General features: G+C 47.2%; 1 protein-coding gene across 1 annotated transcript in view; it reads right to left on the bottom strand.

Moving 5' to 3' along the window:
• The window catches only part of PDE9A (phosphodiesterase 9A), a 50,336-nt gene that overhangs the window by 25,176 nt on the left and 10,828 nt on the right, over nt 1-14,332 (bottom strand). The window contains exons 2-5 of the mRNA XM_005526534.3: nt 10,961-11,031; nt 7,803-7,880; nt 6,936-6,979; nt 338-392 (exon numbers count right to left, since the gene is read on the bottom strand). Coding sequence (XP_005526591.1) covers nt 338-392; nt 6,936-6,979; nt 7,803-7,880; nt 10,961-11,031 — 248 coding nt within the window. The remainder of the gene's footprint in view (nt 1-337; nt 393-6,935; nt 6,980-7,802; nt 7,881-10,960; nt 11,032-14,332) is intronic.

Genomic DNA, 14,332 nt, shown 5'->3' with positions numbered 1-14,332 from the left:
TGAGAAATCCTCTCAGAGGAGAGACTTTTTGGGTGATAAAGGGGAAAATGAAACAAATCTGATGATTTGACTGTTCAATGAAGAAGCATTTCTTTTCTTCCTAAGAGGGAAGGAGCATTTACTAGTTGATCTCCTTTTTAGATCAAAGATAAAATTGCTTTTGGTTTAAGCTACTGTGTTGCTGTCAGCAGGAAATAACGTGTCCCAGACCTAAATTTGGCAGACAGAGTGGGATTTGAAAGATGTTTTAAATGCCCCTCTGCCTCCTGTGAAAATTTCATTTCAGGCTGATAAAAGAAATAACATTTTAAATTAATAATGATGTTCAGTTTCTTACCTTGAGAACTGCTCGGCAATCTGTCCCAATAAATTCTGGAACAATTCTTCTTTCTCTGAAAAAAAATAGAAGGGAGACATATATAGAAAAAAAGAAAGGAAAGAGGACACCCTCAATTCTTCTGCAAAGTGGTTCCAGTTTTCATGGTGAGGCCAAAAAATTGTTTTAGTCCTTTGAAGAGTGATGGTGTTTGGGAGTGTCTCCTTGTCTTACCTGCCTTCCTCTTCCTGCTGCTTACAGCCAGGGTTTCTCAGAAGTTTTATTTTTAGGGGGCTGGTCTCTGAGAGGTGGTTTGTTTCAAGGCAGCACTTTCTGGAGAGGACACCCCTTTCACAGATCTTGGCTGGGACACCCAGGATCCCAACTGGCTTTTGAAAGTTCCTGCTCACAGTCAGCGTCTCTACACCAGCAGCACACTGTGACACAGTGCCCATGAACAACACCACAGCTCAGAATAATGCAAAATAAAACCCAGCTTGCCTTTCAGCTTTATCCTGGAGACCAATTTTCCTGGTGCAAGTGCCTAAGGATTGTGCTGCCTTGCATAAACTCCGGGCAAACACGAGATGACGAAGTGCTGTCCCTGTGGAATGAGGTCTGCCCTTCCTGGTTTGTGGGATGGACACAGCAGGGTACAAGTTTCCCAGCCCCTTTTCCCTTGAGAACACAGCTTGGACAGAGCTGCCACAGGGATCCTGTCAAGATCCCGTTGTTCCCTGAGTTCCTGCAGAGTGGCCACACTGGGAGCCCTCGTGGCAGCAGCTCCCAGCTCCGGCTCTCGGGATCTTCTGCTGGCTCAGGAAAGCCAGCTGATGAAGCCCCAGCCTCTTCCCAAGATAATCACAGGATTGCAATCACCAACACAGGGAAAAGCAAACAATCCCTCAAAACAGGACCCCAGGTTTCAAGGGACAGCACGCTTTAGGAAGGAAGAAGTGTGATAGCAATGTTTTCCCATCTTTTAGTGTCCAGGCAGAAAAGGGAAGCACAAATCACCTTTGCTGAGCCCTGAGATGCTGTTTTGGGATTGTTTCCCTTTTTCCCCAAAGTGCTGCAGTGATTCCTGCACTGGGGGTGTGCTCAAGGAGAGGAAGCATTGAGTGCACTCATAAACTCACTGCAGATTACAGAACACCTATTTATACCCCACACAGAAACACCCTGATGGCATTTCTGCAGATACTTCTTGTCCTTCCCCGCGGGAACACGATGCCTCACGAGTGCAGTCAGCAGGCAAAGCACATCAGATAGAAATACAGCCCAGCATTTAGCATTTATTTCTAAATAAATGCTCTTGTACCTGTTGAAAGGACATGCAATTCCTTGGCTGTTAGAGACATCAGCAATACTTGCCAGGAGCATTCACATCACTGGTCAAAACAATTTGCCTGTTACCCCGTGTCACAAAACTGGAGCAAGCATTCAGTGCTCTGAAAGCCTCAGATCTAATTCCCATTTTTTATTTTATTTTTTTCCCATTTTTTCCCCCCCAGCTCCCAGCGGAGTGGCTAGCAGAAAAAACAGAGATTGGTTCTTCTCACAGAGACCCATTTTCCAGTTTTCTCACAAAACCCAAGTGCTGAAACAAAGCAAAGGCTGCGTCCTATTTAAGAGAGGAGGAAAACTCACCGTGGGCAGCACCTGGGGTGGCACAGAGTCCAAGAGTGAAAATAAGCAGAGAAAGCAGAGAAAGCCGTGTCCTCTCCCTCCGATGCTGTTCAGCCCTCTGACAGTGGCTGGAGCGTGCCAGAGACTGACAAGTTCCCTATAAACACTGTTCCAGTAAAAAAAAAAAAACAACCCAACAATCTTACTTTCACTCCCTCCCCCTGTCAAAACTCACTCAGAGTACTAGGAAATTCTCATCCAGGGAACAGTCAGCTGCAATCTGATGTTTATGGATGTAATAAAAGACTTTCAAAATGAAGATGTATGTTTTTATAACCCTAGGGTGCAGTAAAGATATATGACTAAGAGTGGCAGTTTGCCTCATCTTAAAGAGACAAAGATCCATTTCTCTGCCCTGTTCCTTTCCGAGGGAAAGACCTCTGGTAACCCCAGTTTCTGAAGAAAATGAGACATTGCTCTGACATGATTTAGTCTTGCTTGTCCCTTCCTTTGTAGAACAGGAGGGTTAGGTGTGCTTTTGCTCCCTTTTGTTACCCTCTGCCTTCTTTTTTTTATGCCTCTGGGCAGGGCTGAAGCCCCAGGTGCACACAGACACCTTTTCCCTCGGATTGCCTCATTTGTTTTGCTGTGATTCCCTCTCTGCAAGGGAAATCCTACTGCAAGCAGCACTGGCAGCAGCTCTGGGCACTTTGCTGAGGGTCCTGTTGCAGCATCCCCCAAAAAACCCTTTGTGCTCCCCTCACCTATGCCAGCTCTGTGAATACACAGTGTTTACCAGTGCAGGTGTTCAGCAAGTCAGGTTTTTGCACAGCACTCTGGCTGTTTTACAGCTGACAAATGGCAATTAGAAGCACTCCCCTCCAGAAGATGCTGCAATGGTTAATGCTGGGCAGGGGACAGGCCAGCTCGGGCTTCCCCAGGCTCCCCCTGCTCATTCCCCTGCTCGCAGGGACTCCTGCTCTTTGCCCTCTGGCTTCTGCCAAGCTCAGCAGGGACAAAGGAGCCATCCTGCCTTGTCTCCAGCAGCTTCTGGGAAGAAGGCAGGTGCGGGGGAATATGGCAGCAGCATTTTTTCCTGTGATTCCCGCCGCGGCCGGGCCGGAGGCTGGCAGGGAGAGCACACCTTCCCTGCCAGACTGGCACCTGAGCAGCTCAGGTGACGCTGCACTGGCACAGATGGTTTATTACCCACTGGCAGGAACCCTCTGCCTCGCACTGTCCTGCTCAGCAGTGCCTCTTCCTCCACCCTCTCACCCTTTGGGATCACAGCCAGGGAGCCACCTTCATCCTCCCACTCTCCCTGGCTCCCTTTGCCACCCTGCCAGCCCCAACAGGCAGGGAGTCCGTGGGGCTGGGGGGGTGGCTTGGCTTCCTTCTGTCCTTTCTGGTCTGGCCAAGCAAGGCTGGGAGGGCATGGGCATCTCCTTTCCCTTGCCAGCATCAGTCTGGTGAATTCCTGCCCTGTTTCTCACAAATGTTTCTGCCCCAGGCTTCTGTCTGCATTTCACTTTCTGTGGTTTTCTTGGATCGGGGCAGTCAGAGTAACTAAAAAAACCCCCACAAGCAGCCAGGAGGACAAAAGCCTTGGGGAGGGGTGAATTTCAAGCCCAAGCCCACACCCATGAGTCTGTCATATTGAGCCCCAGATTAATGTAATTCACAGCTCAGGTTAATTTGGGCTGTTGCATGCAAATTCCTCATCAGGTGAGCAATCCCAAAGTGGTTGACCACGTGCCAGTGCACGCATCCATGCGGGATGCACTAAGGAGCAGGAGTGGGAGGAGGAATTTTCTCTCCCAGTCTCTGCCTCCTCACTCTTCCTGAGATGCCAGCATGAACAAGACTCCAGAAGGAGAAGAGAGAGATGCCAGAATCAGAAGATTTAGACACAGTGACAAGCTTCTGCCGTTTTACCATCACCAAACGGCACAAGATCTCGGGTACTGAATCATCCAGGGGGAAAAAGCATCCCTGCAGATCTCTAGTGTAGCCACTGCTGGGTTTTGCTGCCCTAACTGTGGAGCAGAAGGGAAGTCCCTGTGAATGTTTTCCTGTCCTTTCAGGACCACAGTGGGTCAGGCGCATTTGACCTCCACAACAGCTCCTTTCTCTGCACTATCAGAAACGCAACAGGCTTCAATTTTATCCCTCAAGAGGGTGCTGCTAATAGGGTTTGTTCATTTAATTGTCACCTCTGTCCAATCTATAAGTGCCTGAACCCTGCTAATTAGAGCAACAACACAGACATCATTTTGTGAGTATTGAGCCAGTTTCACCATGAGGAGAGAGACCAGAGCCCTTCTGCTGAAGGGAGGGAGAGGAAGCTCACTCAGTGGGCCTGGAAATTTAAATACCACAGAGAAAAGGGTTTGCCACAGGGGTTTTGATGCTCTGCTAGGATAGCCACGTGTCTTCTGGTCCAGGGCCATAGGAGGAGGGACAGGGTATGATCCAGCAGCTTCACAGGCTCAGAGCCAGCAGGCTCAGGCCTCATCCTGACCCTAACCCTGACCCTGACCCTCATCCTGACCCTGACCCTAATCCTAACACTTGCAGACAGCTGACCCCTGACACATCGATCACTGCTGCATCCAGCACTCTCTGGAATAAAAATTTATTTTTATTTCCAGCCCTCTCCTGTGACTATGAGCAGGAAATGAAGAACTGTTTCTTAGCAGGACTCCAGTGGATATCTCCTCTGCTGGACAGAAGCCACTGCTTATATTTTTCCTCCCGAAGGATTATATTTCCCAGTCCCACCTTTCACAGCCTCTGTTCCCCATGTCATTCTTCTGCAGCTGCCTGGGAGACTGCTGAAAAGAGGTGCATTACCTCCCACCACTGTGAAATTTGGGATGACCCCCTTTTTGGCACGTATTTGGATGAGTTGCTTTGGGAAGCAGAACGATGCAGACAGAGCTGTCTGAGAAGTGAAGAAAAGAATAGAGCTGGCTTTTTTTTTTTTTTTTTTAATGAAGAGGAACAATTTCCCACTCTGTTTATTCTTCCTACTGTCAGCAAAATGTCAGGAATGCTTAAGATTAATGACAAGCCATGTGAAAGAGAAAAAGATACCAAGGAACATTAGTTCCATCACACTCAGCTCAACTTTCTTCCTCTTTCCATAGCAGACCCTGTATTATGTTTTGACAATCTATGGCCAGAATTTTTCCTGCCCTTTTCAGCTCAGATCTTTGGAAATCCTTGTTTTATGAAATGCAGGGAGTGAAGAGTGATCTTGCTGACACAGTGAGCTGTGCTCTGCACAAAGCAGAGCCATGTGCTGTCAGCTGGGGATGAAAAACGAGGGCCTTGGGAGAGTGTGAAAAGTCATCCACGGTCCTATAAAAATATACTGTTAGCTCCATGTTAGGGGAATAAAAAAGGTATTCAAAAAGGAGTATGTTTTCTAGAAATCCTCTCAATCAGCTTCCCAGCTGGTATAAGTCACTGGCATTTCCTGGCAGAGCCATACTGGCCCCATTTCTCTGTCATGGGGCAGCTGGAGACTGGTTACTCAGAGCAGCTGGGACACAGAGCCAGGTGCTCCACCCCACCTTTTCTCATGTGATAATGCAAACAGTGTCCTCCCAGACCAGGAGAGTGATGCTGCTGCAGCAGGGTTTGTCACAATAAGGAAATAAATAGTTTGGCAGACAGCTTCTTCCCCTTTGCAGTCACGTGTGCCTTGGCTGTGACTATCTCCTTCTGGCAATCACTGTTTATGGCTTGTTACAAATCTCACTGTGGTAGGTTCTTCCCAGTTCCCTGTGTTCTCTTTGCTCTCTGTTCACCTTTGCTCCTTGCATGCACAATCTCCCTGCTGCAGCCTCTCTGTCTTCCCCACATCCTCCTTTCCAGATGTTTCTGCCAAGGCAGATGCCTCAGAGAACAGCCTCAGTTCCCTGTGCCTCCCCTTCTAGAAGAAGACAGTGCTGTCAGACACTCTGTTTTAATCCAAAATTCAGGACACTCAGCCAGAGGATGAGATGGGACCACCAAAACATTATCTCCTCTATCCCAACAAACTCACCTGCTCCTGCACAGGACTTTTCCAGCCCCAGGTTTTCTGTGCCTCTCCTGTTCTGCCTATGCCCTCTGTGTTTCCAGGACAATCATAACTTCTTGCCCTTTGTCTCTCCTATCTTCCCATTTGACTGCTCCAAGGAGTGTCCCCTTGATGTTTCCTCTCCTGCTGCAGCTCCTGCCAGCCTCTCCCTGTGGCTCCAGAGTGCTCAGGCTGCCCTGATGTGAGTGGCAGGAGATGCTGCAGCTGCACAGGTGAGAGAAATCATGAGCCAGATGCTCACAGGAATTGCCCCAAGCCGAGGTTCTTCTCCAGTGTCTGAGAGCTGCCAGCCTGAGCATGATACTGGCAGGCAAAGAGGGAGGAGTGGCTCTTCAGCCTTGCCTGTGGCTGGGGAACGTGCTCCAGATGTGTTCTTTCACCCAGGCCCTCTTTAATCTTGTCAGGTGGATTTAAATATTTATCACACTTAGAGCTACCATGCCCACAACAGAAATTGGAGTTCTCAGCCATTTGGAAATAACATGAGGTTGAAATGTTGTGCTCAGCTTTCCAGCAGAGCTTTGCTGAGGAATGGGCAGGTTTAACAGAACACTGCAGGAAAGGCTTTCATTTGTCTTGCCTGAAAATCTCCCCTGCTCCGTGCAAGACCTTCCCCAGGGCATCAGGAGTGCTGAGTCAGATCAGAGCAAGGCATTGGGAAAGTCCCCTGGACTCAGCCATTCACCTGATCCTCAAATTCATTGAAATTCAGGCACATTTTTTAAGCTTTCCTACAGAACACTGTGATCAAACACTTCTTGCTCTGCTGCAGCTACAACCATGACACCGACATCTTCGAGTGTTTGCATCATGGCCACATAATTTCCACATGTAAATGTTTGCAAATTCAGCTTTAGTTAATTCAGCTGTAATAGATTCAGTTCAAAAGGGTCGTTTTACCTGAGAGTTGCTCAGTCACAACTGGGATCACTTTGTATGGAGACCTGGAAGAGTCACAGAGGGCTGCTGTTAGCAACACTCAAAAAGCAGTTTGCATTTCACATCCGTACTCCCCGAGAAGTACAAAGAGGTCTCTGAAGATAATTCTAAGATCTCTTAAAACCTGTGAGTTTGAATAAGCAATGGCACTTTTTCTCAACACCCAGCCCTGAGATTTACTAGAAACAGAATCCTAGAACCACAGAATGGTTTGGGTTGGAAAGGACTTTAGAAATCATCCAGTTCCAACCCCTTGCCGTGGGTAGGGATATCTTCTACTACACCAGGTTTCTCAGAGTCCCATCCAACCTGGCCTTGAACATTTCCAGGGATGGGGCAGCCACAGCCTCTTTTTGCTCTGTGTTCATGTCCTGTGCAGGAGCTCCCTCCCAGCTGCTGGGGCTCCACCACACGGTGTCAATAGGAGCAGTGGCAGTGATGAGTTATCATGAAATACAGGCCAAAGCCAACCATGAGGAGACCTGAACTCACCACAGGCTTTGAGTTTGTTTTTCAAATAATCTGTTGGTTGTGCCCCAGCAGAGCAAGCAGGAGTGGGGGAACAACAGAGCTCTGACAGCAAACAGGGAGGGATAGGAACAGATGTTCTGCATTAAACACCTACAAGCAGTATTTCTTTCCTCAGACAATTGCTCCCGCTTTAACAAGTAAAAACCTTCCAAACCAGCACTTGTGTTACAAGCCAGCATGCATTTCTTAGTGCCATCCCCCTCCCTCTGGGGAGCTGCTCACCTCCCACTGCACACAAAAGGCTTCTGCAGGAAACCACCTCCCTTTTTTGGAGGAGCAGGTGGCAGCAGGGCTTACCTCTCTGTGTTTGCAGGCATCGTGGGATCAATGGACACCATGCAGTTGTCTGCTGTCAAAAGGGAGATGGTTGTGTTCCTGAAAAGCAAGTTCCAAAGAGGATTGTTTGACCTAGAAATGCCAGCTGGAATTCTGTGCTGCTGCATGTGATGCAGAGCCATCTTCTCTCCTGCAGATTCATCCTTTCTCCTTGCTCCTGCCTTGGTACCTCTGTTATCTCGGGGCAGAAAGAGTCAAAGACCAGCACAGGGGATGCTTCACCCATGTAAAATGTGAAGTGTGATCATTTTTGATCCCAGGGCAGACCTTGCTCCCTGCTAATTAATTTATTCTCTTGACTCGTTGAGTAATAATTTCTGTTAAAAAGCTGTATTTTGTGATACATTGACTCAGCAGCTACGCATTGACTCACACCATACAAATGACTTTTGGTGCTATGAATGTCTTGAAATTATTTAGTTACTCATTTACCAAAACAAACAAAACAAATGTCTTCATGAATATGGAGTATTTTTCTTTTTAAAATATTGTACTAAAGATGATCTCATAGGCTCAGATGTAAACCTTGGAGGTATACTTGGGCTCCAGGATTCTGGGTGAAATGCAATTTTTCTTTGAAAACATTCTGATAAAAATAAAATGCCAAATATGCAGTGAACACCCTGATTGTGAATGATTAAAACTGCTGAAAAAAGTTTCCTGGGTGATGGAGTGGAAGTATTTGACAGCATAGGAAAATGAGAGTTATTAACCTCTCTAATGTCAAATGAGAGGAAACAGAACAAACAGCAAAGGGCATTAATTCTGTCCAGCAGCTTATGCAAATTCAATTTTATCTTTCAATCCCCATAACTGGAGTCATGCAATAAAGCCATGATTAAAAGACTGGCTTATTTTCCTCCTGCACTTTTCCTGTATTGTAAAGTTGTGTGTCCGGAGATAAAGACTTTGCCTTGTTGCATCCAGCCTGTGCTGCTCGAGGTCCTTAAGCAGACAGCAGATTTCCCTTCTAGAGGTGATTAAAGGTTCTAGAGATGATTTAGGGGCTTCCCTCACCCTGCTCCATTGCCTGGAGGTGTTTCAGAGGTGGATGGATGGATGATGGATGATGGGCGGATGGATGGATGATGGATGATGGATGGATGGATGGATGGATGATGGATGGATGATGGATGATGGATGATGGATGGATGGATGGATGGATGGATGGATGGATGGATGGATGATGGATGGATGGATGGATGGATGGATGATGGATGGATGATGGATGATGGATGGATGGATGGATGGATGGATGATGGATGGATGATGGATGGATGGATGATGGATGGATGGATGGATGGATGATGGATGGATGGATGGATGATGGATGGATGGATGGATGGATGGATGGATGATGGATGGATGATGGATGATGGATGGATGGATGATGGATGGATGGATGGATGGATGGATGGATGGATGGATGGATGGATGGATGGATGGATGGATGGATGGATGGATGGATGGATGATGGATGGATGGATGGATGGATGGATGGATGGATGGATGGATGATGGATGATGGATGGATGGATGGATGGATGGATGATGGATGGATGGATGGATGGATGGACGGATGGATGGATGGACGGATGAATGATGGATGGATGGATGGATGATGGATGGATGATGGATGATGGATGATGGATGGATGGATGATGGATGATGGATGATGGATGGATGATGGATGGATGGATGGATGATGGATGGGATGGATGGATGGATGGATGGATGGGATGGATGGATGGATGGATGGATGGATGATGGATGGATGGATGGATGGATGATGGATGGATGGATGGATGGATGGATGGATGATGGATGATGGATGGATGGATGGATGGATGATGATGGATGGATGGATGGATGGATGGATGGATGGATGGATGTATGATGGATGGAGGAAGGACGGATGGATGGAGGGATGGCTGGAGGGATGGATGATGGAAGGATGAGGGACGGGTGAGGGAGGGATGGATGATGGATGGATGGATGGATGGATAGATGGATGATGGATGATGGATGGATGGATGATGGATGGATGGATGGATGGATGGATGATGGATGGATGATGGATGATGGATGGATGGATGATGGATGATGGATGATGGATGGATGATGGATGGATGGATGGATGATGGATGGATGATGGATGATGGATGGATGGATGATGGATGATGGATGGATGGATGGATGGATGGATGGATGGATGGATGGATGATGGATGGATGGATGGATGGATGGATGATGGATGGATGATGGATGATGGATGGATGGATGATGGATGGATGGATGATGGATGAATGGATGATGGATGGATGGATGATGGATGAATGGATGATGGATGGATGGATGATGGATGATGGATGGATGTTACATCATGCCACCCTCCACCACATCCCAGCCTGTCCCACACACCCACCCGTGACTCTGGACCCCTCTCTACACTGAGGTTTCAGCTGGATACTGCTCTTGAGGTTGAAGGGAGCAAATCCTATTTGGATTTTCCCCAAATGGAAAATTACAGCAGGAGGGATACAGGGACTTCACAAGACAATGTAAATTATGAAATGCATGGCCTGGGCAATAGATTTGCTATTTCCAGATATTTATGCTGTATAAAATGATTCAGCTGGGATGCTTTGTGTTTGACTATCCCATACCTGGGATTAGATTTTAAAACACCTAAAAAGAAAGCTTATTACCTAGTGCAATACTTCTTGGTGGTCCCATTTTTTCCCCCTAAAAAACATGTTCTAAACATGTGGCTGCATTTCACTCAATATAGGCAAAAATGTAGTACTGAGATCCAAGGTAGGTGTGCCCAGCCTGTGTGTACTCAGGGCTGGGCTTCTTCACTTTGCTTTTATTTTAGATTATTTCTCCTCTGTTCTACTCCATTCCACTCTGCTCCTCGTGTGCAGCCAGCACTGAGGTGGCTCGATTCCCTGCCTCCACACTTTTCCAGCTCTTGATTGCCCCAGTTCCTTCTTCCAGCAGACTGCAACAAGAGACAAGCCTGAATAGCAGCTAAATAAATCATCTGGGGCCTGTGTTTAAATTGTTCCGAAAGGAAAGAAACAAAAGTGAAGTGAATGTCACAAATGACAGACCTACCTCGGTAACCCTGTTGCAATGCAGAAAAGGTCCATAATATCTTTGGAATTGCAGTATTTACTGAAGATCACCTTACAAAGGAAACAGCAGCAGAGGGGAAAAAATGAAGAAACAGAGAAAAGATGGTTAGCTCCCAGTGAGATATGAATCCTGTTCAGGCAAGCACGGGGCTAATTTTAAGGCACAGTCTATGATTTCAATTTTGATTTGTGAGCTGAAATATTTCACTACTCCTGTGTAATACCTGTGTCTTCGTTGATAAAGCAAGCAAGCTCTGGAGACCCAAGTGCTGTTCAGAAGTAGAACAATGATGTGTGTGAGCTCAGAGCACGGGGTTTCTCAAAATGCAGTGTTGCTGTGGGATGATAACAGCTGTAAATTTAAGAGTGTAAGAGCCTGGATTTAGGAAGAAAACTGCCCAGTCTTGGGAAGGTCCTGGGACGGTATAAAAGGACACTGCTTTTTGGACTATACCAGCTTATACTAGGTTTAAAGTGAGCAGAGCTTGTGCCAAAATTCCTACTGACTGTCAGATGTTCCTGTTGTTAGGTCAGAAGCCAGACCTGGAATTAAAAAATTTGCCAGTATTACCTTCCCATCTCCCCAAACATCTCTTCATCCCCCTACCCTTCCACAACACACCAGGCAGCCTTAATGCAAAGAAGACTGAGCAGCACATCTCCCAATCCCATTTTTCTATTCCTGCTGTTCCTGTGCCTTCAGTGACACAATCCCATGCCACAATTTTCCCCAAGACTCCCGTGTCCATCAGGACTTGTAGGTCATGGTCCTCACAGCTCCTTCTGCTTAGAAAACATTTTAATAATGCCATTATAGTACTTCCCATCAGTCTCACTACGACCCTGTGCAATATTTAAACTCTGTAATCTGAAGCTTGTTTATGTTAAATTACTTGCCCTGTATCTTATCATGGGTGAGTGGCAGGCCAGAAATGGAACCCAGGAATCCTAATTCAATGTCTTGCTGGACTCAGAGACAGCACACTGCCTCTGAAAGAAAAACACCCAAGAATTCAACAGCAGCACTCTGCATGAGGAGTGTCCCATTTCATTAAATGCATATTTATAGGATGTCTGTCCTTGTGACTGAGGTCCCTGAGGGTGCTTCCAATCCAAACCCACATCTTCTCTGTTGGGTACAATATCAAATCTTCCAGTGCTCTAAATCAAAATCTTGCTCTTAGTGGACTTATTGGGGGAAACATAGCCATTGAAAAGTATCTCCACTGCCAGTGAAAAAAAGCAAGTGTGGGTGGAATAAAAAGAAAGTGTAGATATGAGAATAAAGGATTGGGTTTGAATGCTTCTGCCAGTGTTTTGCCCCTTTTCTCAGTGACTGACTATGGTGGAGGCTTTGAATCTGCTGTAGAATTTAAGTGCCTCATTGCAGCCAGACTCTCCTTCTAAAAGCCAGGAGGAGCAGCAAGCAGTGGGAATGGTTTGTGCAGAGGCTACTGGTGTTGATGGGGCAGCTGCAGGGGCTGGCAGTGGGGGAGCAGTGGTGTGGAGAGGGGCAGCTCCCCTGCTCTCCTCTCACATCCCACAGGAAAGAGCCACAGAGCCTCTGGGTTCGGGATGCAGCAGCTCAAAGGCACCTGTGGAGATTGACCTAATGGCAAAACTCAGGAGGAACAAGAAACTTGCATTTTGAAGATGAACAAGGACATCAAGGTCAAAATTCTCCTTTCCTTGTGAGTGCTGGAAATGCAATTTTCCACCCCCCACAACCACCCCATGTTCTCAGGGATGGTTTCTGTTGCCACCCATCACAGGCATGAGGGATGTGCATGATCACAGATCAGCCTGGAGGCTGGTGACCCAGGAAATAAGGAATGTGTCACCTGGGATGACAGCTGGGAGGAGACAGGGGGCTGCAGCCACCCTGCCCGGATTGAGCAGGCCCTGTGTGTTCAGTGAGGTGAGGACCACACTGGAAAAATAACAATCATCTACTTAAAGACTCATCTGAAAGGTGTAGGTGCCAGGAGGTAATTAAGCCTGCAGCCTCACTTTGTCAGCCTTGACTTTCAAGTGTTTGAATTCCTAAATTGCCATGGCACTGGTGTGAGAGGGCTCCCCTGCACCTCCTCCAAGCTGCCTTTCAGACTGCAGATCCCTCACCCGGAGGTGTCACCCCACCCAGACCTGTCCCACTGGAAATGGGGAAGCCATGGGAGATCCCAGGAGGAGCTCAGAGGTTGGGGCAGGCCAGCCTGGAGCACCAGGACAGTCTGGACAGCACAGCAAGGCCTGGCCAGGCTGGTTTGTCCTGGTGCTGCATGGTTTCCACTGGTGGTGAGGAGCCTCCTTACTCTGGAGCAAAGCATCAGGTGTTCTGTGGCAGAGAAGAGGACCACGGTGGTCACTTCAGGATGTAGGTGTGACCCACACCTCCTCTCACAGCCACCTGCCCTGTGCTCTGCCCCAGATGAAGTTACTCCAGGCAGTATCTTCACAAAACTTGATTGCTGAGGCAAGGAGTAACTGCTTCTCGGGAAATGGGTGTGTTTTGAAAGTCTCTGTTGCCCAGTGATTGACCCTTGGTTATTAGAGCACAGAAGCAATCAAAGCAATAAACCATAGCCAATGGAGTTCAGATAGGGCTGAAGTCCTGCTCCTAGCTGGAGCAGCATCCTGCTGCTGAACCCAGCATCCTGACAGACTGATAAGTGCTAAAATTGGCTGGCAGAATATTGGAGAGCACAACAGCTGGTACATGCAGTAACTGGGCAGATGATGTTAATTGTGGCTGAACAGAGGCTGAAGGCTTGTGATGTGCCAGGAGTGCTATTTCAGATATTGAGGTTTCTTATTCTGGAAATCAATTATTATTGATCAGGACAGACAAGAGAGGAAAAGATAAAACAATTATTAGAGAACATTAAAGGTAAGAAAGTTGGCCTGACTCATAGAAAGCAGTAGGAGCTCTCAACGCACTGAGGATGAATTTTAACATTTCCTTTTACTCCATGCAGTAGTGAAAGAGTGGGAAGCGAAACAAAGGCTGTGATACTAGATCATGAGCTACCTCCAAACATGCTTTTCAGTTTTCCATACTTGGCATTTTTACTCAGGTTTGCTAAAACTGGATTTGTGAATCACCCACTGCAGTTTTGTACTCATCTCAGGATGCTTGTCCTCAGCTGGTTGGCTTTTTTAATCAAAAAGCACATGCTATTAAAGTTTCCCTCATTTGATGCCTGCTGAGCATTTCTGAGCATCTCCCTTCTGCTCTAAAACACAGCAGCCAGCCTCAGATGTTCTGCAGCAATGTGCAATTGTTCCTGTTATTGTCGGCAGGTTCACGTTCCCAGCAGAGTCGATGCCAGTTGTGCTGATGGAACACAATTGG

This window comes from Pseudopodoces humilis, chromosome 2, assembly GCF_049639895.1.
Source record: "Pseudopodoces humilis isolate 2021_Gansu_Grassland_sample_001 chromosome 2, ASM4963989v1, whole genome shotgun sequence".
NCBI lineage: Eukaryota > Metazoa > Chordata > Aves > Passeriformes > Paridae > Pseudopodoces > Pseudopodoces humilis.
The sequence above is the reverse complement of the archived record's forward strand: the minus strand, read 5'-3'. Positions and strand labels throughout refer to the sequence as shown.